This window comes from Bufo gargarizans, chromosome 6, assembly GCF_014858855.1.
Source record: "Bufo gargarizans isolate SCDJY-AF-19 chromosome 6, ASM1485885v1, whole genome shotgun sequence".
NCBI classification, from domain to species: domain Eukaryota; kingdom Metazoa; phylum Chordata; class Amphibia; order Anura; family Bufonidae; genus Bufo; species Bufo gargarizans.
Window position 1 is genome coordinate 325,631,001 of NC_058085.1, and position 24,697 is coordinate 325,655,697.

General features: G+C 47.6%; 1 protein-coding gene across 1 annotated transcript in view; it reads left to right on the forward strand.

Annotated features, from left to right (window-relative positions):
* Window positions 1-7,172: 7,172 nt before the first annotated feature.
* Window positions 7,173-24,697, forward strand: part of PCGF6 (polycomb group ring finger 6) — a 30,094-nt gene continuing 12,569 nt past the window's right edge. Inside the window, exons 1-7 of the mRNA XM_044297655.1 lie at window positions 7,173-7,469; window positions 12,024-12,123; window positions 12,229-12,325; window positions 14,325-14,380; window positions 15,685-15,744; window positions 15,839-15,947; window positions 23,467-23,494. Coding sequence (XP_044153590.1) covers window positions 7,311-7,469; window positions 12,024-12,123; window positions 12,229-12,325; window positions 14,325-14,380; window positions 15,685-15,744; window positions 15,839-15,947; window positions 23,467-23,494 — 609 coding nt within the window. The 5' untranslated portion in view covers window positions 7,173-7,310. The remainder of the gene's footprint in view (window positions 7,470-12,023; window positions 12,124-12,228; window positions 12,326-14,324; window positions 14,381-15,684; window positions 15,745-15,838; window positions 15,948-23,466; window positions 23,495-24,697) is intronic.

Here is a 24,697-nt window from a genome sequence, read left to right on the forward strand (position 1 = left end):
TGATGGGGGGTGCTAGGGGCACAGATCGGGTCCTGGAGGCACAGATCGGGGTGCTGGCAGCGATGGCGGACACGTGCAAGCAGCTCCTCTCTCCTCGGCTCCGGAACACAAAAGGAGGAGGAGAGGAGCGCCTGCCTCTTTTGAATCTGCCGCCGGACTGCCCACAGACCAATCAGAAGCGATCCTGGATGGTGATTGGTGGGGTGAAATCTCACCATCGTCACCATCCTGTTCCGGGTTATCGGGTCTTCAGAGACCCGAATAACCCGGAAACGCAGAAAACCGCAGGTCTGAATTGGCCTGCGGTTTTCTGCGATCACCGACATGGGGGGGGGGGTCACAGGACCCCCCGGCGCATTTAGCCTAGGTGCCTGCTCAATGATTTGAGCAGGCACCGGATTCCGATCACCGCCCCCGCCCGGCGGCAGTGATCGGAACCATACCGTACCGGTACGTCATGTGTCCTTAAGAGGTTAAAATAGGGTTGCTAGGCATGGTCCGTCTATCTGTTGAAGGACAGAGGATGCAGCGTGCAAGGTCACATTACTGACAGCAAGGGACTGTAAGTAAATGATTAAAGCTGCAACACGCCAGACCTGCAGGGTATAGACGAAGTGAGGTCACGGTTATGGGCAATCGAGGGTTACTCACTGTATTGGAGAACCCTGGGCAGGCGCGTGGCAGTGAAGGAGAGGTAGACACGGTTCCTCTGGGGCACACTCTGTAGATAGGGACCAGGCCTGATGGTGGATGAGGTGCCCTGGATGTTACGGGTATTTTGAGTGCCTGGGGCGAGGTCCCTGTGGTATTCGTGACGCCAGTGCCTTTGGACGGTGGCACGCCGGTTGGTGGTTGGAATGATGGAGGTACACAAGTAGAATAGTGAGCCAAACGTAATTTTACTGAACAATCCAACTTTGTACAGCAGGTAGTAGTACAGTCTTTCATTCACAGTTCCACAAGGAGGCTTATTCACAAAATGGCAGGCAATATTTATGCAAGATACGCAGAGGGTAACTTCACAAGCACTCAGCAGCAGGTTGTACCTTTCCTCAGAATCAATGTACAGTGTCCTTTCTAGAACTCCTGCTCTGGCTTTATCTCCCAAGGCCCGGATGCCTAAAGGGTGGCTTAAATCCTTGGTTACTATCTTCCTCAGGTATTAGATTCTTGCTGCACTTTCTACTTTCATCTGCCCATCAGGGTCACTTAGCTTACCCTGGATCGCCCTCTCTTGTAAAGTGGATGACTGTGGGTTTTCTCCCAGGAGGTTGGGTCCTGCAACTGGGGTATCTTCAGAGCTAACTAGGGCTCTCTTGTTCTCAGGCAGGCTGGAGCTTCTCAACAGCCTCCTGGACATCACTAGCAGCCAGGGCTATCCAGCTGCATGTCAGGAGCAGGCTTCTTAACCTCTGTCTTCTCAGACTCCTGACTCTGCACCAACTCTCCCTGTCTAGGCCTGGACATTTCTACTTGGGGCTCCCTATCTCCCTCTAGTGTCTGGGATGTCTAACTACACCCAACTAGGCCTGCTGTTGCATCATACAGGGGTACATTGCATGTAAAAACACATTAGAGCATACATAAAATGCACGATTAAATATATCACTTCTGTTCCTTGTGAGTAGGAGTAACGCGCACACCAATTGACCCTTGTGTAGTGCCCACCCCTACCTAGTGGGACACTACAAAGCCAGGTCCTCCCCAGCAGCTGATACCAGTGCCTGGGCTGTGTGCACTTCTCCCTGTCCCTGCGCTTGGCAGACGCTCCCTCACTCAGCAGAGTTGAAGCAGCGCAGGGAAGGGAAGGGAGATCTGCCATCTGCTCAGTGTATAAATGAAAGCAACATGTGGTAAGAGGACCCCTTTGTGCTGCAGGAGATTAACCCTTTAGGGGGAGGGCTCTGGTTACTGACACTTTTGTTTTGACAGTTTTATGCAGACTGGTTGCTAAGGGCTGAATCTTATTAAATATGGGGTAAGTCAGTCTAATAGTAACTGATTCTGGAATATCATGTTATTAGTAACTACATACAGTACAGACCAAAAGTTTGGACACACCTTCTCATTCAAAGAGTTTTCTTTATTTTCATGACTATGACAATTGTAGATTCACACTGAAGGCATCAAAACTATGAATTAACACATGTGGAATTATATACATAACAATAAAGTGTGAAACAACTGAAAATATGTCATATTCTAGGTTCTTTAAAGTAGCCACCTTTTGCTTTGATTGCTGCTTTGCACACTCTTGGCATTCTCTTGATGAGCTTCAAGAGGTAGTCACCTGAAATGGTCTTCCAACAGTCTTGAAGGAGTTCCCAGAGATGCTTAGCACTTGTTGGCCCTTTTGCCTTCACTCTGCGGTCCAGCTCACCCCAACCCATCTCGATTGGGTTCAGGTCCGGTGACTGTGGAGGCCAGGTTATCTGGCGCAGCACCCCATCACTCTCCTTCATGGTCAAATAGCCCTTACACAGCCTGGAGGTGTGTTTGGGGTCATTGTCCTGTTGAAAAATAAATGATGTTCCAACTAAACGCAAACTGGATGGAATAGCATGCCGCTGCAAGATGCTGTGGTAGCCATGCTGGTTCAGTATGCCTTCAATTTTGAATAAATCCCCAACAGTGTCACCAGCAAAGCACCCCCACACCATCACACCTCATCCTCCATGCTTCACGGTGGGAACCAGGCATGTAGAGTCCATCCGTTCACCTTTTCTGCGTCGCACAAAGACAGTGGTTGGAACCAAAGATCTCAAATTTGGACTTATCAGACCAAAGCACAGATTTCCACTGGTCTAATGTCCATTCCTTGTGTTCTTTAGCCCAAACAAGACTCTTCTGCTTGTTGCCTGTCCTTAGCAGTGGTTTCCTAGCAGATATTCTACCATGAAGGCCTGATTCACACAGTCTCCTCTTAACAGTTGTTCTAGAGATGTGTCTGCTGCTAGAACTCTGTGTAGCATTGACCTGGTCTCTAATCTGAGCTGCTGTTAACCTGCGATTTCTGAGGCTGGTGACTCGAATGAACTTATCCTCTGCAGCAGAGGTGACTCTTGGTCTTCCTTTCCTGGGGCGGTCCACATGTGAGCCAGTTTCTTTGTAGCGCTTGATGCTTTTTGTGACTGCACTTGGGGACACTTTCAAAGTTTTCCCAATTTTTCGGACTGACTGACCTTCATTACTTAGAATATGTATTATGGCAAGAAAAAAGCAGCTAACAGTCTATTCAGTAGGACTATCAGCTGTGTATCCACCTGACTTCTCCACAACACAACTGATGGTCCCAACCCCATTTATAAGGCAAGAAATCCCACTTATTAAACCTGACAGGGCACACCTGTGAAGTGAAAACCATTTCAGGTGACTACCTCTTGAAGCTCAACAAGAGAATGCCAAGAGTGTGCAAAGCAGTAATCAAAGCAAAAGGTGGCTACTTTGAAAAACCTAGAATATGACATATTTTCAGTTGTTTTATACTTTTTTGATAAGTATATAATTCCACATGTGTTAATTCATAGTTTTGATGTCTTCAGTGTGAATCTACAATTTTCATAATGAAAATAAAGAAAACTCTTTGAATGAGAAGGTGTGTCCAAACTTTTGGTCTGTACTGTATATGAAAATTGAAATTAGGGTCACATGCGGACCGCCCCAGGAAAGGAAGACCAAGAGTCACCTCTGCTGCAGAGGATAAGTTCATCCGAGTCACCAGCCTCAGAAATCGCAGGTTAACAGCAGCTCAGATTAGAGCCCAGGTCAATGCCACACAGAGTTCTAGCAGCAGACACATCTCTAGAACAACTGTTAAGAGGAGACTGTGTGAATCAGGCCTTCATGGTAGAATATCTGCTAGGAAACCACTGCTAAGGACAGGCAACAAGCAGAAGAGACTTGTTTGGGCTAAAGAACACAAGGAATGGACATTAGACCAGTGGAAATCTGTGCTTTGGTCTGATAAGTCCAAATTTGAGATGTTTAGCTCCAACCACCGTGTCTTTGTGCGACGCAAACACACCTCCAGGCTGTGTAAGGGCTATTTGACCATGAAGGAGAGTGATGGGGTGCTGCGCCAGATGACCTGGCCTCCACAGTCACCGGACCTGAACCCAATCGAGATGGTTTGGGGTGAGCTGGACCGCAGAGTGAAGGCAAAAGGGCCAACAAGTGCTAAGCATCTCTGGGAACTCCTTCAAGATTGTTGGAAGACCATTTCAGGTGACTACCTCTTGAAGCTCATCAAGAGAATGCCAAGAGCAATATTCAAAGCAAAAGGTGGCTACTTTGAAGAACCTAGAATATTACATATTTTCAGTTGTTTCACACTTTTTTGTTATCTATATAATTCCACATGTGTTAATTCATAGTTTTGATGCCTTCAGTGTGAATCTACAATTTTCATAGTCATGAAAATAAAGAAAACTCTTTGAATAAGTGTCACGGCTGAGGATGGGGAAAACCCTCAGCCGTGTGATGCCATGAGATGTAAGTCGCTGCTCGGCCAGGACTACAGAATTAGGGAGCAGGTCACCTCCTAACGCATCCCTAATCCGACCCTAACTCCTAGCTGCATGAGCCGACCTTGAAGGTAGGAGGGCCCATGCTCAGGAACCTCGGATCCCTACTCACCCTCTGCCGATCCCTGAACTAGGAGCTGGGTAGACCACCTGTTCCTCCTGAATGCGGAGAAACAGGAGTCTAAAACTGGCCGAGCTGCAATGGGATCTAACCATAAACAGACTATGGATATGGCAGGAGAGTGAAAGACTTCCACCTCTACCTGCCACAGACACACTGACTGGATCCCTGGACACAAGTGCTGGCTGTCCACACACAAACATAAAAGGACACAGCACACATAAACACACAGGGACCCAGAACCATAGCTGCAATAATAACAGACACCACATAGACATAAACTTAACATCACATAAACATTTTGTATCACAATTTATGACCACAAGGGTGGCCCTCACTGGCAGATGGTATATGGGACCAGGAGAGTGCTTCCAGCTTACTACAAGGCTGGAGTACCCCTCAGACATCAGGTCTTAACTGAGGCTTTATAGCCCATGTAGTCACACCCACATAGACACACCCACAGTGCTCACACACTAGGAAGAGAATTAACCCTTTACACACCAGGGAAGGGAAGACAGCAACTAAAAGGGGAATACACACAATAAACCCCGTGCACACCAGACAAGGAAAGTGCACACATAAACACACGTTGCCAAAGACAACCGCATGCATGGACAGCGAGCCGCCCAGCAACCAGCTCAGGCTGCTCCACTGCCCAACAACCACAAGTTGCCAGCGGCAACTACACGTGAGGCAAGATACTAGCCCTCACCTGTGGTTGACAACAATACCAGACCGCAGGCAAATGCATGCGGGTCCTAAGGAGTCACGACCATGACCATGGTCGTGACAATAAGAAGGTGTGTCCAAACTTTTGGTCTGTACTGTATATCAGACGCTGTTAACAAAACAGCGTCTGATATTTCTTTCTGATGTTAAAAAAAGCTGGCAGGCTGTAGTTTAACTTCTCAGCTACGCTTCGCTGTGAACGCGCGCGCATCTCGGGTCTCGTTCACACAAAATCTCGGGTCTCACGAGATGACGCCAATAGGCGTTGCTGAGCCAGTGTTGCACGTGCTCCTAGAGGCTCTGTTTTCCCACCTCTTTTCACGCCCTTCTTCTCTTGATTGACAGGGCCAGGCAGCGCTGCTCTCCTCCCGCCGGCCGTGTCTGCAGTGTAAATCTCGCGCAGTTCGAACGTCCTCACTGCGCCTGCGCCGAATACTGAACGGGACGGCTCAGGCGCAGGATTTCCGCAGTAGACGCGGCCGGTGGGAGGAGAGCAGCGCTGCCTGGCCCTGTCAATCAAGAGAAGAAGGGCGTGAAAAGAGGTGGGAAAACAGAGCCTCTAGGAGCAGGTGCAACACCCCCCCCCCTTCCCCCCCAGCTCCTAGAGGATAATTGGAAAAATTATAAAAGTTTGTTTTTCTCAGTAATGGCTTCAGGCAGTGAGATGGCGCTAATATAGTTATGTTCAGCTGACATTACCACATCACTAATGTCAGCCAGCTTAATACCCATTTTTCAGGTGACAGAAACCCTTTAAAATATCTATAATCCGATGATTTATCTGCTAATATTTAAATGGGTATTGAAGTGCAAGAAAAAAAACTGTCCCAGGGGCTGCACATGCTGTTAAAAAAGGAACTTATACTCACCTCACCGATCCCCAGCTACTGCAGTTGTGATGGGGGGCAGTAATTATGCTTTGGGGCGGAGTTAAAGGCGTGGCCTAGAATGAAAGAAATTGCTGCTATGTATGCCGAACACCGGCATATATTGTCCCTCTTTGCGATTTGCGAAGTTGGGAGGTATGCAGATATAATACAGACAGATGGATGGTCTCCATAGACTACAGCAGAGTCTGTTCAGTCTCCTGCTTTTTTACCAGACACAAAAGTCCTGCAGGCCTTTTTTGTTTAGTCTTTTTTACAGAATCTGCAAGGGGGGGCCCGAACGGAGCCTCCAGTGCAGATATGAACCACTCTTTACCATACATACATTATATACACATTAGAAAGACAAACATGGGCCCCATGGAGGTGTCAAGGGGCCCGGGGCTGCCACCCTAAATGTCCCTATTATGGTCCACCATTGGCTTCAAGCGATCAAACACGACCTCTCTTGTGGATCGCGAGGCTGGCTCCCATAATACAAACAGAAAAACGGATATGACCAAAGACATACTGATAGGGACCTTAGATTGTGAGCCCCATTGGGGACAGTTGGATGATAATGCCTGTAAAGCACTGCGGAATTAGTAGCGCTATATAAATGTGTATAATAATATGACAGCAGTGCCACCATCACTAGAAGCCACTGGTGGTTCTGGTGTACCACCATGGCGTTTGGAGAAAAATAGTGCTGCATGGCGTGATATTTTATTTATTAAAAAAATTAATAAAAAAAACTTGATGGAATCTGCGACTGTGGCTCCTGACTGAGCCTGATACAAATCCTTTAATACCTAGGAACCATTCACACAGTACAATACTGGGCATGTCCCCTTGGCAGAACACGTCTCAGTTTAGACGGTTACATTATAATCCCAGATTTATCCTCACGCATGACGGTTCTTGTAGTTTTGCCACAAAACAGTGGCTGTTGTTAGGCAACGGCAGCAAAAACTACGATTCCCAGAATGCCCGGCGCCGCGCCTGCGCAGATCTGTGTCGAAAAGAAAAGTACCGCGCTGTTTGTGGAGCAGCTGGGGGTGGGGAGGGATGGAGCTGGAGTTCGGTAAGTCGGTGAAGTGTGAGGACGAGGAGCAGAGGATGGCCCCGTCTGTCAGCTTCTCGGCCCAGGATGTCACCAGCAGCTCGTTTGGGGAGGAAGGTGTTGGAGGCAGCAGGAACGAGGAAGTGCAAGGCGAGGGGCACGAGGTGAGAGGCGACCCCCGCCCGGGGTCACGTGATCTCCCGGCTCTCATCGTTTTTCTATGTTTCTGGTCAGGTGGGAGTAGAGAGAAGGGTGGAGTAGTCGGGCGGTGGTTGTCAGGACATGTGGGTCACGTGATGGACGCTTCTCATGGTGCTGAGGGGGAGAAGATGTCAGAAAAGTCATTCATTGGGGTCTCACTACAGGAGACCCTATAAATCTTTGATAGATGCAGACCCCCTATCCTGCCTCACTTCTCAGACCCTGTTCACACTAGTGCAGGGGTCAGCTGTTGTGAAACTACAACTCCCAACATGCACACTTGCTTGGCTATTCTCGGAACCACCGTAAAAGTGAATACAGCATGCTGGGAGTTTTAGTTTCACAACAGCTGGAGTGCCGGAGGTTACTGACCCTAGCATTAGGGCATGTAGATGGAGGCGGCCCCCCCATACCCTTCTAGGATATGTTCACATGGCGTCCTTTGGCGCAGACACCGATGCTGATATCTCACTGGCGGCTGCGCAGTTTCTGCCTCGGAGCTGATTTATTGCATTGTACTTATTTTAAAGGGGTTATCCGAGACAAAAAAATGCACTCCTTGTGCTGTGCCCCCCACACTGAATCTACTTACCCCGCACCGCCGCTTCTCCCTGTGCACGGATGGGGGGGGGGGGGGGAGCAGGCAGTGACGGGGGATGAGCCTCCCTAGCATTGCGGGTGGTGCTAGGGAGGCTGAAAATTGAAAGGAGGAATTTGATTGCTATGGGTAACTAAGCCAGTTCTGCGTTACAGTAGTTTGATAAATCTCCCCCATGGAATCCTTTTTTCTGTACGTAGCTAAGGCTACTTTCACACTCGCGTTTGTTGCGGATCCGTCATTTATCTGCACAAATGCATCTGTTCAGATAATACAACCACATGCATCTGTTCAGAACGGATCCGTTTGTATTATCTTTAACATGGCCAAACGGATCCGTCGTGAACACCATTAAAAGTCAATAGAGGACGGATCCGTTTTCTATTGTCTGTGAATGCAGGGGAGGGAGGGGGGGCCGTTTGGCTCAGTTCTGGCGTCTGCCTCCAGAGCGGAACGGAGGCAAACTGATGCGTTCTGAGCGGATCCTTTTCCATTCAAAATGGATTAGGGCAAAACTGATCCGTTTTGGACCGCTTCTGCGAGCCCTGAACGGATCTCACAAAGGAAAGCCAAAACGCCAGTGTGAAAGTAGCCCAAGATGCTCTAGTAGCAGCCTCCGGATTTTCTGTCTTTTCCGTCAGACCAGGAGCTGACAGGCTCCTTATTTCTGATATTATAAACACTCAGTATAGCTCAGTTCTTATCTTGCTGATAAGAATGTGGCTTAAATAAGTGTTTATGACTTATAAGTAACTTAGAGATAAGATTTGTTAGGCCTCTTTCACACTTGCGTTGTCCGGATCCGGCGTGTACTCCACTTGCCGGAATTACACGCCGGATCCGGAAAAACGCAAGTGTACTGAAAGCATTTGAAGACGGATCCGTCTTCAAAATGCTTTCAGTGTTACTATGGCAGCCGCCAGGACGCTATTAAAGTCCTGGTTGCCATAGTAGTAGCGGGGGAGCCGCACGGATGGTAAGTATATTGCTCCCCGCTACACTTTACCTTGGCTGCCAGGACTTTTGCGTCCCGGCAGCCATGGTAACCATTCAGAAAAAGCTAAACGTCGGATCCGGCAATGCGCCGAAACAACGTTTAGCTTAAGGCCGGATCCGGATCAATGCCTTTCAATGGGCATTAATTCCGGATCCGGCCTTGCGGCAAGTGTTCAGGATTTTTGGCCGGAGCAGAAAGCGCAGCATGCTGCGGTAGTTTCTCCGGCCAAAAAACGTTCCGTTCCGGAACTGAAGGCATCCTGATGCATCCTGAACGGATTTCACTCCATTCAGAATGCATTAGGATAAAACTGATCAGGATTCTTCCGGCATAGAGCCCCGACGACGGAACTCTATGCCGGAAGAAAAGAACGCAGGTGTGAAAGAGCCCTTAGATGGCTGGTCACACAGCTAGAAAAACTGTTAACCCTTTGTGTCAGAACAGCTCAATATTTTTAATAAAGGCCAATTGAAAATATGATTTTTAGCCCAAAATGAGTAACATGCAATCACAAAACAAAAAATGCCTCCGAAGTTGTACATACCCTTTAAATCCCTGGCCTCACCAAGAAGGGACATGTCCGTTTTTGCTGCCGCCCCGTGATTCTCAGAGCTGCCTCAGATTGAAATGAATGGGAGGCAGTAAGGATGCGGTTGCGGGCAGGATTTTGGGCGGCTGTCCATGTCATAATTCTGCAGTAAAACCTGGCGTGTGAACGGCCTATAGACATTTATGGCCTATGTGCAGGAAATGACAAATGTCGGATAAGTGCGGGTTCCAGAGGTGGGACCTGCACCTGGATGCTGTCGTGAGTGCCGGGAGCCCCATGTTGATACCCATGAGACAGACGGACATCTATGCCATACCTTGAAATTGGGAATATATCTGTTTAAGGCAACTTGTACAAGGGGTGGGGGAGGGAGTTCCTTTACTTGCAGTTTTGTACGCCTGTTTTTGGTGCAAAAAAGTTGTAAGACCCCATTTTACAATTATGAAATGCCTCCTTGGAAGTGACGGGGGGCCGGCAACTTTACTAACATTTACACCTGGAAATGTTGTAGGAAAACTAACCCGATAAGGGGCTGGAGTGGTTTCTACACCAGGTGCACAGACCGCTGAAAGTGCACCTAATTTAATGCATATCTAATGCAGAGATATGCATCCCTCGGCAGCGCAGAGGGGAATCCAAGACCGACGTACATGACCCCCAAGGTGTGTACTATGCGTATAAAGTAAAAACGCTCGCTCATCGGGTGAAATGATTGGAGGTGCGGACCCCCCAATCATCTTTCCCCAGCATCAGGTGGTGCAGTCTAAACAGCCTCTGCTGCCCAGGAGCAGTGATTTTGTTTGGGGGCCCTGTATTCTCTGCAGCCCCCCTGAAAAGAACTGAAAGGCCAGTCGCACATGTACGTGGCTGCTCCATTCATTTCTATGGGAGTTCTGGAAATAGCCGACCACAGCGCTCTGCTATCTCCGCAACTCTAATAGAAATAAATGGAGCGGCCGCGCAAATGTGTGACTGGCCACTCCATTCATTGCAGGGGGTACGGGGCCCCCATTCTCGTGCTCAGTGGGGATAACAGCGATCTGATAGTTATCCTCTGTCCTGTGGATAGGGGATCATTTCAACCAACTGGAATACCCCCTTAGGCCTCATGCACACGGCCGTGTTCTGCGGCCGAGAGCGGACCGCGGAAACCCGGCCGGGATTCCGCCTGACAGCATGAGCGCACGGCGTCATTGGTTGCTATGACGCCTTGCGCTTCATGCAGCCGCTCCTGTACAATAATATACTATACTAGTGCATTATAAGTTGTGAACAGTTGAAATAAAGCCTCTCCCGTAATACATGGATGGACGAGGTATGTCAGAGATTGCGGTGCCCAAGAAGAGGGTCCAGAGTGGGGGCGCTCCATTAATGACATCTGTACGCCTTAATGTGAACAAAGCCTGAGAAGTATACTTGCCCTGATCCCGGACATAAACTCCCCTTCACTCCTTTACCATGTAAGAGTGGAGCATTTCCTTGCAGCGCGCGCCAAGAGGAGCATCGCGCAGGGCAAGGTCTGTTGTGAGCTGTCAGTGTGCTAGGAGGACACGTCCACTTAACAGGGAGCCCCCTGGTGACGTCACCGGCACAAATGGGCAGTTTTAGAGGCGGGTATCACTAGTACCTGGCATAATAGTTTACCGCAGTTTTTGCACACACAAACGTGTTTACTGTGTTCATATATAACTAGCTGATGACTCGGTGTTGCTCGGGTATTTATTTATTGCAATTTTATATTAAATAACAGTGACTTTCACAATGGCCGCACCTTTTAACAGTGATTTTCATGGTGGCTGCCCCTTTCTCGGGATCAGTGGGGGTCCCAGCAATAGGTCCCCTACCGATCTAATAGTTATTTTTGCAGCTGAAATACCCCTTTAACGATACACAGGTTACAGTATGACTTCAGTTATTCCCTCTGGATAAATAAGTCTTCATTGAATTTGTGATGGTCACACCAGATTTCAGCCATCAGTAGTAGCAGAGTCACTTAAATAAATATATATATATATATATATATATATATATATATATATATATATATATATATATATATATATATATATATTTTTTTTTAACCTTAAAGGGGCTGTATCATCTTGCCATTACCAAGGAGGGGTGAGACTAAGCCCGGACCACCAGCCAGCCAGGAAAGACTTTGCTGTTTCATAGCAACCATTGCAGTGCATGGGAATTACAGAGCGAGGGTAGCACAGCAAGCTATGCTGATTGCGGATAATTGAAAGCGAATTGTGACTGCAGTATATGTCACGGTAGAAGAAGACGTGTCCTACAGGCCATTGCTGCTGTGTAACCTCGGGTGATGCTCAGCCCTCCAAATCCTTAACTTCCGTGTTCTTCACCTGCAGCATATGATTAACCTGGCCGACCTGAATCCCTACATCCGGTGCTCGATATGCGAGGGTTACTTCATCGATGCCACTACCATCACCGAATGCCTTCATACATGTAAGTACAGAGTCACACGTGTCTCATCGCTGCTCATAGAGAGTAGTGGTCCCCGGGGGACTTCTGGGTCATTCTCCTTTGTAACGTCTCCTTTTTGTGTTCCAGTTTGTAAAAGCTGCATCGTCAGGCATTTCTACTACAGCAACCGATGTCCTAAATGCAATGTTGTGGTGCATCAAACCCAGCCCCTGTATAACATTCGGTGAGTATCGTTGCCACTCGGATCATCACTGTGGGAATTTGCATCTACATTAACCCATTAGTGACCAGGCATAAAAATGCCGTAATGAGCAGAAACTTAATATTTTTTTTTTGTTTGTTTCTCTGCATTACAGTCCTAGAACTTTTTTATTAATTTTTTCATGTTTTCACTCACGTGGCTTGTTTTATGCAGGAGAAATGTATCTTATTGTTTTTTGGTGGTGTTTATAATGCATTAACATACTCCAGTGTGCGAATACATTATGCTCTGTGTCAGTATGACACGCTGCTGTTAGGGTAACACCAGAGTGCCCTAACGGCAGGATTGCAGTGCAGACAGTTATGGGGGCTGACCGAGTATTGCTCCCCCAGCCACGATCGGGTCACCGGGAAGCCCAATGACCTCAACACAGGGGGAGTCCCCATTGATCAGGCCGCGGTATGGATCGCTGCATGATCAAAGGGTTAATGGCAAGGGTCAAAGCTTCCTTCAACCCTGGCTGTTAAGCAGGAGCCAACGGTAAGAACACAGGCTGCTAGCGCTGGAGCAGCCTGTGCAGCAACACCGAAAGACTGGGGTCCTGCACCGCCCGCTGTCAAAAAGCAGTGGTTGACGTTGTCATTAAGGCTACTTTCACAAACGCACCCGTTCAGAACACATCCGTTTGTATTATCTTTAACATGGCCAAAACAGATTCATCTTGAGCACCATTGAAAGTCAATGGGGGACGGATCCGTTTTCTAGTGTCAGTGAAAACGTTTGGCTCGGTTTGGTCAGACGGACCGCCTCCAAAGCGGAATGGAGGCGAAACAGAGCCAAACTGATGCATTCTGAGCGGATCCTTATCCATTCAGAATGCATTAACTGCAAAACTGATCCGCTTTGGACCGCTTGTGAGAGCCCTGAACGGATTTCGCAAACGGAAAGCCAAAACGCCAGTGTGAATATAGCCTAAGGCGTTAATTGTGGTGGATGAGGCCTCGCTCACAGTAGGCATGTGAATATATTAAAGGGTTTCTCTGAGCATTATGATAAATACAAGCATTCTGCCGACCTGTGAAATAAAAATGGTTTAGGTAATACTTACCCATCCGATCCGCCACACTGCTGATGCCGCCATCCTCGTTGGAAGGGCTCGCAGCCTGTGTGAGTGCAGCAAGGACAGCAGCATCAGCAGTTCGAGGGATGGGTAAGTATTAACGTAACCATCTTTCTTCCACAAGGTCCGCAGAATGCTTGCTTGTATTTTTCATCCTGCTCGGACAACCCCTAAGAGGATTTCAGCGGTACGGAGGTCAAGGCTTGGTGCAGGCCACTCCATTTCTTTCTTAAGAAGCTGGACTTTCCTTGTACCTGGAGGCATTTTCCTGCTGGGAAAGTGCAGTTCTTGTAACTACTGGTCACCAGTACACCTATCCTAGGAATAGTCCTCTCGTACAGTTCAGTCAGAGAACAGCTGTTGGAGGAAGCAAATGCACTACATCCATACTTCCATGGACAGTCTAGTAAGTATTTGTGACCACGATAGCTCAGAAGATCCACAAAATATCTGATATTTTGGAGATATGATCGTTTTTTTGTGGTGGTTGTTACTATTCGTACCCTTTGTAACCCGCGTAAGAAGGAACTACGCTTTCAAACTGGAAGGGGTCTTCAGGCAGCTACCAGGAGTCTCCACATCTATTGTAAAAATGAGTTTTCTTCCTTCGTTGTAACACTAAAGGGGCTTAGACCTGACTCTCAAAGCAGTTGCTCCAGTTGTGTGCGTTCGTGGCGTGAAAAGGATTGGGCTTTCTTGTACGGGGCCTGAGAGGCTGGAGCATGACACAAGGATGAAAGGTCCACCAGAATCCCTGCGTCCTGCCCCCCTTAGAGTCCAGTACAAATGTATACAATCTGTAGTGGTTGGCACCAGCTTTAGAAGGTTTGGGCATCAATTATACATTGTTGTGAGAAGCCTGTTGTGTTCCCTGTAATGTAAATGTGTATTTCTTTTTAGGTTGGATAGGCAGTTGCAGGACATCGTCTTCAAATTAGTCGCCAACTTAGAAGAACGTAAGTCATTTGTATTTTTTTCCCTCTCATTTTACATAAAGGTGACATATTTATTTCACTGGTTAACACCTTACTAAATGTACCTGTTTCACCGCTTGCTGACCACCCATTGACCATAAATGCCCGGGCAGTCGGCACTTATCCCTGCATGGACGTTTCTAAGCGTGCTTGCAGAGATCACCGTTGCAGGAGCGGGGCGTCCTCTGTCAGTGACAGCAGAGCTCCCCATAGGGAAGGCAGGGACAGTTTTTCACCATCATTCTATACACAGCGCTCCATAAGGGCTATGTATAGAGATCAGGAAGCGCAAGGCACTCACTCAGCTTTTATCAGAGGTCCCATAGCTGTGGATAGACAGGATGCTGTGTCTGCACAGGATGTGCATTATATACTTTGGGGCTCCATTCTTAAAAAAGAAGCCGAGGAGACCTGCACCAAATGAACATTTATGGCATATCCGATCACTCTATCTTATTAAAGGGTTTATTCAACCCCTAAAATGCCCGGGCCCCTCATACTGGTCATGCTTACCCTGCTTCCTGGCACCCACGTCGCTTCTGATGCCTGCACGGCTGCCGCTGCATCTCCCCATCATGGGTGACACTAGGGAGGCTCGTTCCTGTCACGGCCTGCTATTGGCTGATGTAAGCCCAGTAGATTACATTTAAGGGGTTTCCCGGCTTTTAATATACATCAATATCAGATTGGCCGGGGTATGACCGATCAGCTGTATGAGGGGGCAGCGCACGCAGTGTGCACTTGCCAGGTACTATTTTATTCATGTGTGCGCGCAATAACACTATATGAGCAGTTTAAAACATTAAAACCTGGTGACAGGGTAAGGGTACATGCACATGTTCAGGATTTATGTGCGGAGAATACGCACTGAAATCCGCTGATGTTTGCATGGGAATCCGTGAGGACAATATGCATCAATTGGTGCGGGTTTACATGCCGATTTGGTGCTGATTTTACTCTCCCCATTGAAGTGAATGAAGGAGATCCGGTCAGGAAAAATAAAATAAATTGACATTCTGCAGCTTTTAAAATCCGCACCGCAGGTCCAAATTTGCATTGTGTACGTGAGAAATTCAAATTCTCATAGAATATAATGTACATGACTTACGGTGTGAATTTTCCGCGTGCAAATCCGCGTAGAAAATCCGAACACAATCCTGATTGTGTGCATTTAACCTAAAGATGTGAACATGATGACTGCCTGCATCTGTTCCTTCTGATAATGCTGCTGATTACTGTTCCACATGTCTTGATACTAGTTGTAAATTCTGTATGGCTTCTATTAGGTGAGAAAAAACAAATGTGTGATTTCTACAGTGAACGAGGGCTGGAGATCCCTAAACCTGGTAAGTAAAGCGCAGTTTTGCATCAGTCTTCTTTCCCTACGTCCTCAAAGTCTGGGTGAGTAAATGTAATGAATTAATGTCTTCTTATATTCAGTAGTCCCACAGTCTGCCTCAACTGTTCGAGGAAGACCGAAGAAACTATTCGGACCCTTATTCCACATTCCTCCAGAACTGGATGTGTCGCTTCTTCTGGAATTTATAGGGTCAGTAAACTTTTTGTTCATGTTTTACACAGTAGACAGAGCAGGATAAACTGAGAATGGCAAGTCTAGCAGATGTACCCTATAAGTTTTCATGAGACTAACTCTTTAAATGCTGTGTTTCATTTACTGTAGTGCACCATAGTAAGCATCGCTCCCTAGATATGTGTTTACATCTTATAAACCGTGATCTCCCTTTATATAGTGCATCTCCATTAGAGATGATCCGGCAGCCTAATCTGGTATAAATGCCGGCTGGCGGTCAGACATAAATAAATGCTGCATGCCCGGCCAAAACCCATTATTTATGTTGAAAAGTGGCCGGATCACTGCCAGATCCCAATATAGTCAATAGGGATCTGGCGCTGATCTGTTGAATCTGGCAGTGCAGGATCCGGTGAACGCCGGCAGAGATGTGAACGTAGCCTAACCTGATCATAATTTTTTTAGGATGGTTGGACACCTAGACTAAGTCCTCAATAACATGTGAAGAACATGGCCACTATATTACACATCAGCGGTTTTCCCTCAATGGGGGCAAAACGGAACAGAATGGAGTGCACCAGAATGCGTTCCGTTCCATTTGGTTGCATTCCCATGCCGAACAGAAAAACGCGGCAAGCAGCATTTTTGAGTGTGTCATGGGATGCAGAACAAGACCGATCCGGCATGAAACACAATGTAAGTCAGTGGTAGCGGATCAGTTTTCTCAGACGCAAAAGAAAACTGATCCGTCCCCCATTGACCTACAATGGTTTTAGTGCCAGATCAGTCATGGCTATTTTTGAGCTAATACAACCCGATCCGTTCATAACGGATGCAGCCGGTTGTATTATCCTGACGGAAGCGTTTTTGCTGCAAAAACGCAGATGTAAAAATAACCTAAATTGCTCCGTGGTATGACTCGGGCCCCTTAGCTCGTTATGTAGAGCAGGGGCTCCAGCAGCTATCTTTACCATAATATACATATCCTGCCCTTTTGGGGTTGCTCCCCTCCTGCATTTCTGGCCACACAACTGGACGTAAATTACAGTGCAAAAGCTTCTGAGTTATTTCTGGATCTGGGGTCCACTTTTCTTCTCACACTGCTTTTGTCACATATGAATTCTGTTGATGATCTGATATACTGTCTGCGAGACATCTTCACAACTACTTCTCCTGTACAACATCAGTAAAATCTGCGGTCGCATTAAAGGGGGAGGGGAGGGGGGGGTACTGTCTCCTAAAACTGCTGACATTTCTTAGTGCAGTGATGCCCAACCTGTTGTCCTCCAGCTGTTGTAAAACTACAACTCCCACCATGCTCTATTGTAGGCTGATAGCTGTAGGCTGTCTAAGCATGCTGGGAGTTGTAGTTTTGCAACAGCTGGAGGGCCGCAGGTTGGGCATCCCTGTCTTAGTGGCATGTCAAAAGTTTTTTAATCTGTTGAGTTTAAGGCTGGGCAATTTTACCAAAAACATAAAATCTTTGTTTCCTCCCCCCAAACATATGGAGGATTTTCGATTTGAATCTCCATTTTCTCATTTTTGTTAATTAAACTGAATAAAATGCCAACACTATATTAACTGGCAGTGCAGGCGTTAATTTGCCGCGGCGGGCCAAATCGAATTGACAACTCCGTAAAAAAAAAAAACTGAATCTTCAGATGCCTCAAAGGCGAATAAATCAAATTAATTTGATTTATGGCCCAGCCCTAGTAGGGGTCCAGGTGCTGAGACCCCCCACTGACTGCCAAAATGAAGGGGCAGAAGTCCTTGGCTAATGCTGTTCCTCTTCAGTTCTTCTCGACCCTCCTTGGAGAGACGGGGTTAGCGGTGTACTTTCACTGCCTCCCAGAGGAGTGCCGATCACAGCCAAAGGGGTACCATGCTCAGCGGAGCGCTTCTGCCCCTAGTTTCAGCAATCGGTGGGGTTCCCAGCATCCTGCTCAAACCTCTGACATCTCACTAAAATAGGGTTTGTGGTATTTTGTTTTATTTTTTTTCTTCTAGGAATCACCCATGGGCTGTGATTAAACCCATTACTCTACCTCTGCTGCCAGTCATTTCTGTCTTTTAATCACATACCAGGTTTCTAACCACCTCATCATGACCACTAGGGGGCAGAAGACACCAGCTTTAGTTATGTGGGTGTGTAATCTCCTAAGGGATCATCTGTTTTCATAGACCTTTTGGTGTTGCATCATGGTTTTAAAAATCCTTTCCCAATACGTAGAGTGATCCATGAAATGCATGTGGTGGGCCATATGTCATCCCTTTACCTAGTCTCTGAGCCAGGTTCAGTATTACAGTAGGGAATTGCTTTAAGAACAATTCCTTAATGTGATTTTAGTATAAGAAGATCCCCCTCTTCAAGCAAAGGTAATATGCAGAGCTCTTCATGTGGCCCTTCTTGTCATACATCCATAATTGATGTATAATATCCTTTTCTTTCTCCCATCATGCCGTATGGTCAGAGCCTGCGTTTTCTCCGTAGACTTTAAAGGACCCTGAAAGCTCATATACAGCTTCTTATTGCAGGGGTGTGGAAATTTAAAAAAACACTACTTGTCGAAGGACTAAAGCGGGGGCTCAATCTACTTGTCCCTCATGACAATCTACTTGTCCTGATACAAAAAATTATTTTAAATCAATACAATATTTCAATGCACCGCCACGCTTCCTTATGCAGGGAGGTGGCTGGCTTGCGTTCCAGTCTTTGTGGTGTGAAATGACTCCAAGTTTAGTCCTCGTTCACACCAGATGATTCTGTCCAGAATGCACTACATCGCGGCCGGCTCACTATGTTGTGGGGCAGGAGGGGGCGTGGCGATCCATTGAAGTGAATGGCACCAAAGCCACAGGCGATCGGATGCACGGGGTCGCAAGGCACAAATATCCCCCAGGTCCGGTCACAATGCTGCTTGCAGCATTTTGTTTGGACTGGACCGCAGGCATAATGTGCTTTGCGATCCTGTGCAGCCGTTGGGCATGGTTATGGTGTCAATAACTTCCACAGACCACTTCTGCCCCACCATATAGTTAGCCGGCTGCAATGCGGTGCAGGCTGGAATGCACTGCCTGGTGTGAACGAGGCCTTAATGTGATCACAGCAATTAGTTTAGTGCATTACACGTACCTCTAGGTGGTTTAGGCAAATTAGCTGCTGATGTGGCATGGAAAGGACCCCCCCCCCTCACTTTCCCAGTTTGACACCTGCAGAAAGGGGGTCCTCTGAGGGATGCTGGCAGAGTGGAGAGTTCTATAAATGCCCCTGGATCTGTAACAGCTCCGTCACTGCTCCCCCCCCCCCCCCCCCCGAGCCGGAGACGTGACAGAACCTTTCATTGCTCCACCTAGGGTTGGGCGATATACCGGTGTTCACTATATATACCGCTGTATAAAAAAACTGCGATATCGCTGTTTCCTAATTACCGCTGTATTTTGTGACGTCATAAGAGCGGTCATGTGTGCTGACCGCTTCTAAATCTGCGTCCGCCCGCCCCTGCACCTTGCATAGCGCTGAGTAGTGAGTACAAACACCTTACTTCCACTCGCTCCTGGCTCCTTCTTGCTCCGCCTCCCTTATTCAAGTCTCCAGACTCCACCCACCATCTGACATCACCGTCCTTCACCCACCCGTGCCGGTTCTATTGTATGTGGCGAACTCTGTGTGAGTACTGGGTGTCTCTGGAGAGACTTTTCCTGCGGCTGCCTCGCTCGTGTGCTCTGATGACAAAATTAGAAACGTATTACTTACCGCAGCGGCCACCCCAACCTCTCCCTCCTCCTTGCTCCCATATTCAAATCTCCGCCCACCGGCATCTGATGTCAGAATCGGAGCACACAAGCGAGGCAGCCGCGGGAAAAGTATATCGTAAAGTATTATTGTATGTATGGTGGCCTGTGGCCACCATACATCTCCTTGTGGCCCCCGCCCCCTACAGTGGAACGTCTCCTTGTGGCCCCCGCCCCCTACAGTGGAACGTCTCCTTGTGGCCCCCGCCCCCTACAGTGGAACGTCTCCTTGTGGCCCCCGCCCCCTACAGTGGAACGTCTCCTTGTGGCCCCCGCCCCCTACAGTGGAACGTTTTCTTGTGGCCCCCGCCCCCTACAGTGGAACGTCTCCCGAACTTGGCCCCGAACCCAGACCCCCATTAAAGTCATTGGGTACCTGAACTTCACTTTATTATTTTGCGTTATAACGGGAAATAAAACTATTAGCTTTTTCAGATCTGGGTTTTCACTATCATGAAAACTCAGATCCGATGTTATATTCTAACACACAGGCATTCCCATGGTGATGGGGATGCACCTCTGACAGGGCGCTGCCATCCGCGGCACCTGAGGGGTTAATTGTGCGGACGGCAGCTCCCTGTCAGAGGTCGGGTGCCGGGAATTTTTCTACAATGTTTGCATTGGTGGGCAGTGCGCCTTCCCCCCCCCCCCCCCCCCCACCCCTCCTCGGTATTAAAATCATTGGTGGGCAGTGCGCCCTCCCGCAGTTCCAATCGGAGTCCCGGCAGTGTAATGCTGGGGCTCTGATCGGTTACCGTGGCAGCCAGGACGCTACTGAAGTCCTGTATGCCATGGTCCGTTACTCACCACCATTACACGCTCTGTGGCCGCCCGGCGCTCCTTCTTCTTGTAACTCGCAGGTCTGTGCGGCGCATTGCTTATGCTTATAGAAATGCGCCGCCCTGCTACTTTCCCACAGCAGGGCTAAGCTACTGAACAAACTACCTGCCTGCATGTCCCGGGCGTCGGGTGATACGATTTCCACACCCCTGTATTGTTTCTTGCACATAAATCCATATATTATTCTATATAGAAGAAATTACAGATGAAGAAAAGAAAACGTTAAAGGGCTGGTGCCACGATGGAAATGGGGTATAAGTATCTGATAAGTGGGGGACCAACCACCGATCGCAAAGCAGGTGCCTCGGTATAAATGGAGCGCTGACACTCCCTGGGACTGAGGAGATAGCCGAGCGCTGTACTGCTAGGACCCCCACCCGTCAGATTCTTATCCCCTGTTTTATAAGGGATAATATTTCATCTCGGCACAACCCCTTTAAGAAAACTTTAATATGGACTTGTGTGCTGATAAAACTAATTCCAGTGGATTTGGTAGTGGCACCAAGTGTGGATGGATTGAAGAAGGGGTTAGATATCTTCAGTGTAAAACACAATATGCAGGGTTATATAGTGTTGAACCAGGGATCTGTCCCATTGCAGCAGGGGTCAGGAAGGGATCATTTCTGTTTTGTGGTAAATGCTTGTGTTTCCCGTGAAATAACAATTTTGCACCATATTTTCTTCTAACATTGTGATGTCCCTCTGTTATTCCTCCTAGAAACATATGCATAAATTGACAGATGGGGGTGTGCCATTGTTCAATCAGTGGTGCTAGTGTCAGAAAGGGTAGGGGCGCACCTCTTTGACAAGGTATCGCCCAGTTTTCAATGTATTTATACATTTCTAAGAGGAATATCAGGAAGAACGGCACAAGGTAGCGTTCTAGAATAAGAAGCTCCAGAATGGTTATTTCATGAAGAATACATAGACACATGACCAGCAGCGAAGCTTCCCTTTGAGGACAATGGTAGGTGGAATCCATCAGGCTTGTTTTAGCATGGAATCCACACCAAATTCTGACTGCAAAAGCCTGTGTGAACCTACCTCTTGACTAAAGGCTAAAAATCCGCACTGTAGGTTATGTACATTGTATTCTATAAGAATTTGAAAATCTCATGCACATAATGCAGATTTTTTCCACGCATTGTGGAATTTATTTTTCCTGTCCGGGTAAATGCACACATTCAGGATTTATGTGCGGATAATCCGCACTGAAATCCGCAGGTGTTGGCAGGGAAATCCGTGCGGTCAATCCGCATTAATTCGTGCGGATTTCCATGCATGACCTACATTGCGAATTTTCCGTGCGCATTTATCACTAGGCTACCTGCACACCTTGCGTATTTGTACGCAGACAACCTGCATAACAAACTGTACATAAATCCACCCTGTTTATTACTGTTTTTGGTGCAGTTTTTCTGTTTATTTGAACAACCTCATTGAAGTCTATGGGAAACACCCCTCTACATAAGGTGCGGCATCGCAGAAATAATTGACGTGCTGAAGATTTTAAAATCCGCACCTAAATAAAATGCTCAACGTGAACGTGAAATTTTGGCAGATTTCCTTCACTTCGCCGGTAATGAGTTACACTGTTTTTTCTGCACAAAAATCAGCTTGGAAAAATGCACATAATCTGCATCGTGCAGTTACCCCTAGACCAACGGCACACGTTGCGGAATACGCGTGGGTTTTCTCCAGATTCCAGTGCAGTACCAGCAGAGTGCATGAGATCACACAATTCTTATGTGCACTCTGATTTTTTTGCGTGTGGAAATTGACCTGCCGTGCAGATTTTAGCTGGCAGCTCCAGGGGAGTGTCTTTTCTGCCGCAGCTCAGGGGGGCGTGCCCATGCTCTCCCTATCGCAGCTCAGGGGGGCGTGCCCATGCTCTCCCTATCGCAGCTCAGGGGGGCGTGCCCATGCTCTCCCTATCGCAGCTCAGGGGGGCGTGCCCATGCTCTCCCTATCGCAGCTCAGGGGGGCGTGCCCATGCTCTCCCTATCGCAGCTCAGGGGGGCGTGCCCATGCTCTCCCTATCGCAGCTCAGGGGGGCGTGCCCATGCTCTCCCTATCGCAGCTCAGGGGGGCGTGCCCATGCTCTCCCTATCGCAGCTCAGGGGGGCGTGCCCATGCTCTCCCTATCGCAGCTCAGGGGGGCGTGCCCATGCTCTCCCTATCGCAGCTCAGGGGGGCGTGCCCATGCTCTCCCTATCGCAACTCAGTGGCTATGCAAAATTTTTTATTACAAGCAATTACAAAAGTATTCAGATCCAGGTGCTGGTTTGAAAACTGTAGAATATTTTTTGTGGGACAACCCCTTTAAGCTGTTTATCCCCAGAATACCAACTATCTGTTTGATCCAATTAGTCCACCTGCAGGGCAGAAATTCGAGTAATAAGATGGTGCAGTAATTCGGAAGTGCTCACAATACAGCATGTCCATGTGGTGTGTGGGTATTAATCTAATATTAGGTATGTTGCGCGCTGTGTGGTGCGGACGCTATTATATTGTTTCCTATGAGGTATATTGGTATATTTGTCGGGGGGTTTAGCCTCACGGCAGCACTTAGGCTAGATGCAATTACTCTGATGTATTGGGACTGATGCTAAGAACTCCCTGGGATATAATTGCACTCCCCCGACGTGGATCTTGTGACACTGCTGCATTCTGCCTTCTGAAGTGAAAGCTGCAAACTGAAGTGGGGCTGGAAGTGCTTCATTTCCACGTGACTTCTGCATTATTGATGGCAATGAAATGCTTCTGGAAATGCATTAAAACCTCAAATGAAAAGACATGTCATTATAGGGAGAGGTTTTCACATCAACGTCAAGTTTCCAGTGTGTCTGGGGAATTCGGTGATTGCGTTGAGGCTTTATTTAATGGGCTTGATGTTTTCTTTTAGGGCTGATGAAGGCACAGGAAGCTTTAAGGTAAATGTCTTGCCATTAATCACGAGTCTCGTATTTGCTTCTTTATCTGGTGTTATCCATATTGCATTGCTTTATTTTTGCTGGGCAGGTGTAAGCTGGCCCTACACTTAAAGGGAACCCGCCACAATGAAAATGCAATATAATCTGCAGGCAGCATGTTATAGAGCAGGAGGAGCTGAGCAGATTGATATATAGTTTTATGGGAAAAGGTTCAGTATAACGTGTATTTCCTTCATTTAAATTCCTGCTCATTCTGGGCTTTGAAGTCCAGGAAGCGGTCCTATTAGTGATTGACAGCCTGTCCTCTATGACTGTGTATACAGAGAGAGCTGTCAATCACTGATAGGACCGCCTCCGGGACTTTAAAGCCCAGAATGAGCAGGAATTTAAATTAATGAAATACAAGTTATACTGAATATTTTCCTACAAAACTATATTTCAGGGATGATCAACCTGCGGCCCTCCAGCTGTTGTAAAACTACAACTCCCATCATGATCAGCTGTAGGGTCAAAGCTGTAGGTTTTCCGGGCATGCTGGGAGTTTGCAACAGCTGGAGGGCCGCAGGTTGGGCATCCCTGCTATATATCAATCTGCTCAGCTCCTCCTGCTCTATAACCATAACCTGCTGCCTGCAGCTCACACTCCATGTTCAACCTGATAGGTTCTCTTTAAAGGGGTTGTCTCTTGGAGAAAGCTACCCTTCCCAAACTGCCCATTTGTTCATGCTCAGAGGAATTCCCCTCTGTTTCAGTGAATCTGTCCTCTTTACAGGCAGTGATCTCCTCCACAGTATGGGGGGGGAGTGATCGCTAATGCAATCGCTTGTCCCATACTGACTTGTTTGCTTTTATTGGGAATAATAGAGTAACAATATAAGGCAGAGTTCTAAAAAATAAAATAAAAATTATGTTAAGAGAAATTCAAGCACTTATTAGGGTGACATGTCTTATTAGTCCTCTCTCTAATGGATACCCTGAGCATTACTGGTCCCTCACTCAATCCCTTCTTAGCAGCGCAGGATAGCTCTGCATGTGACGCTAGCTGTTTTTCTTTAATAAATGCCCTGTCCGGGTCAGGTCTGCTTTGTGGAATAGCCTTGAAGCTGCAGTTTGTTCTTTGTTCCTCGTCCGCAGCGCTCAAGAAGGTGACAAAAGAGCTCAAGTGAGCTGGTGCTGAATTCTGCCGCCCCGCTGTCTCTGCTG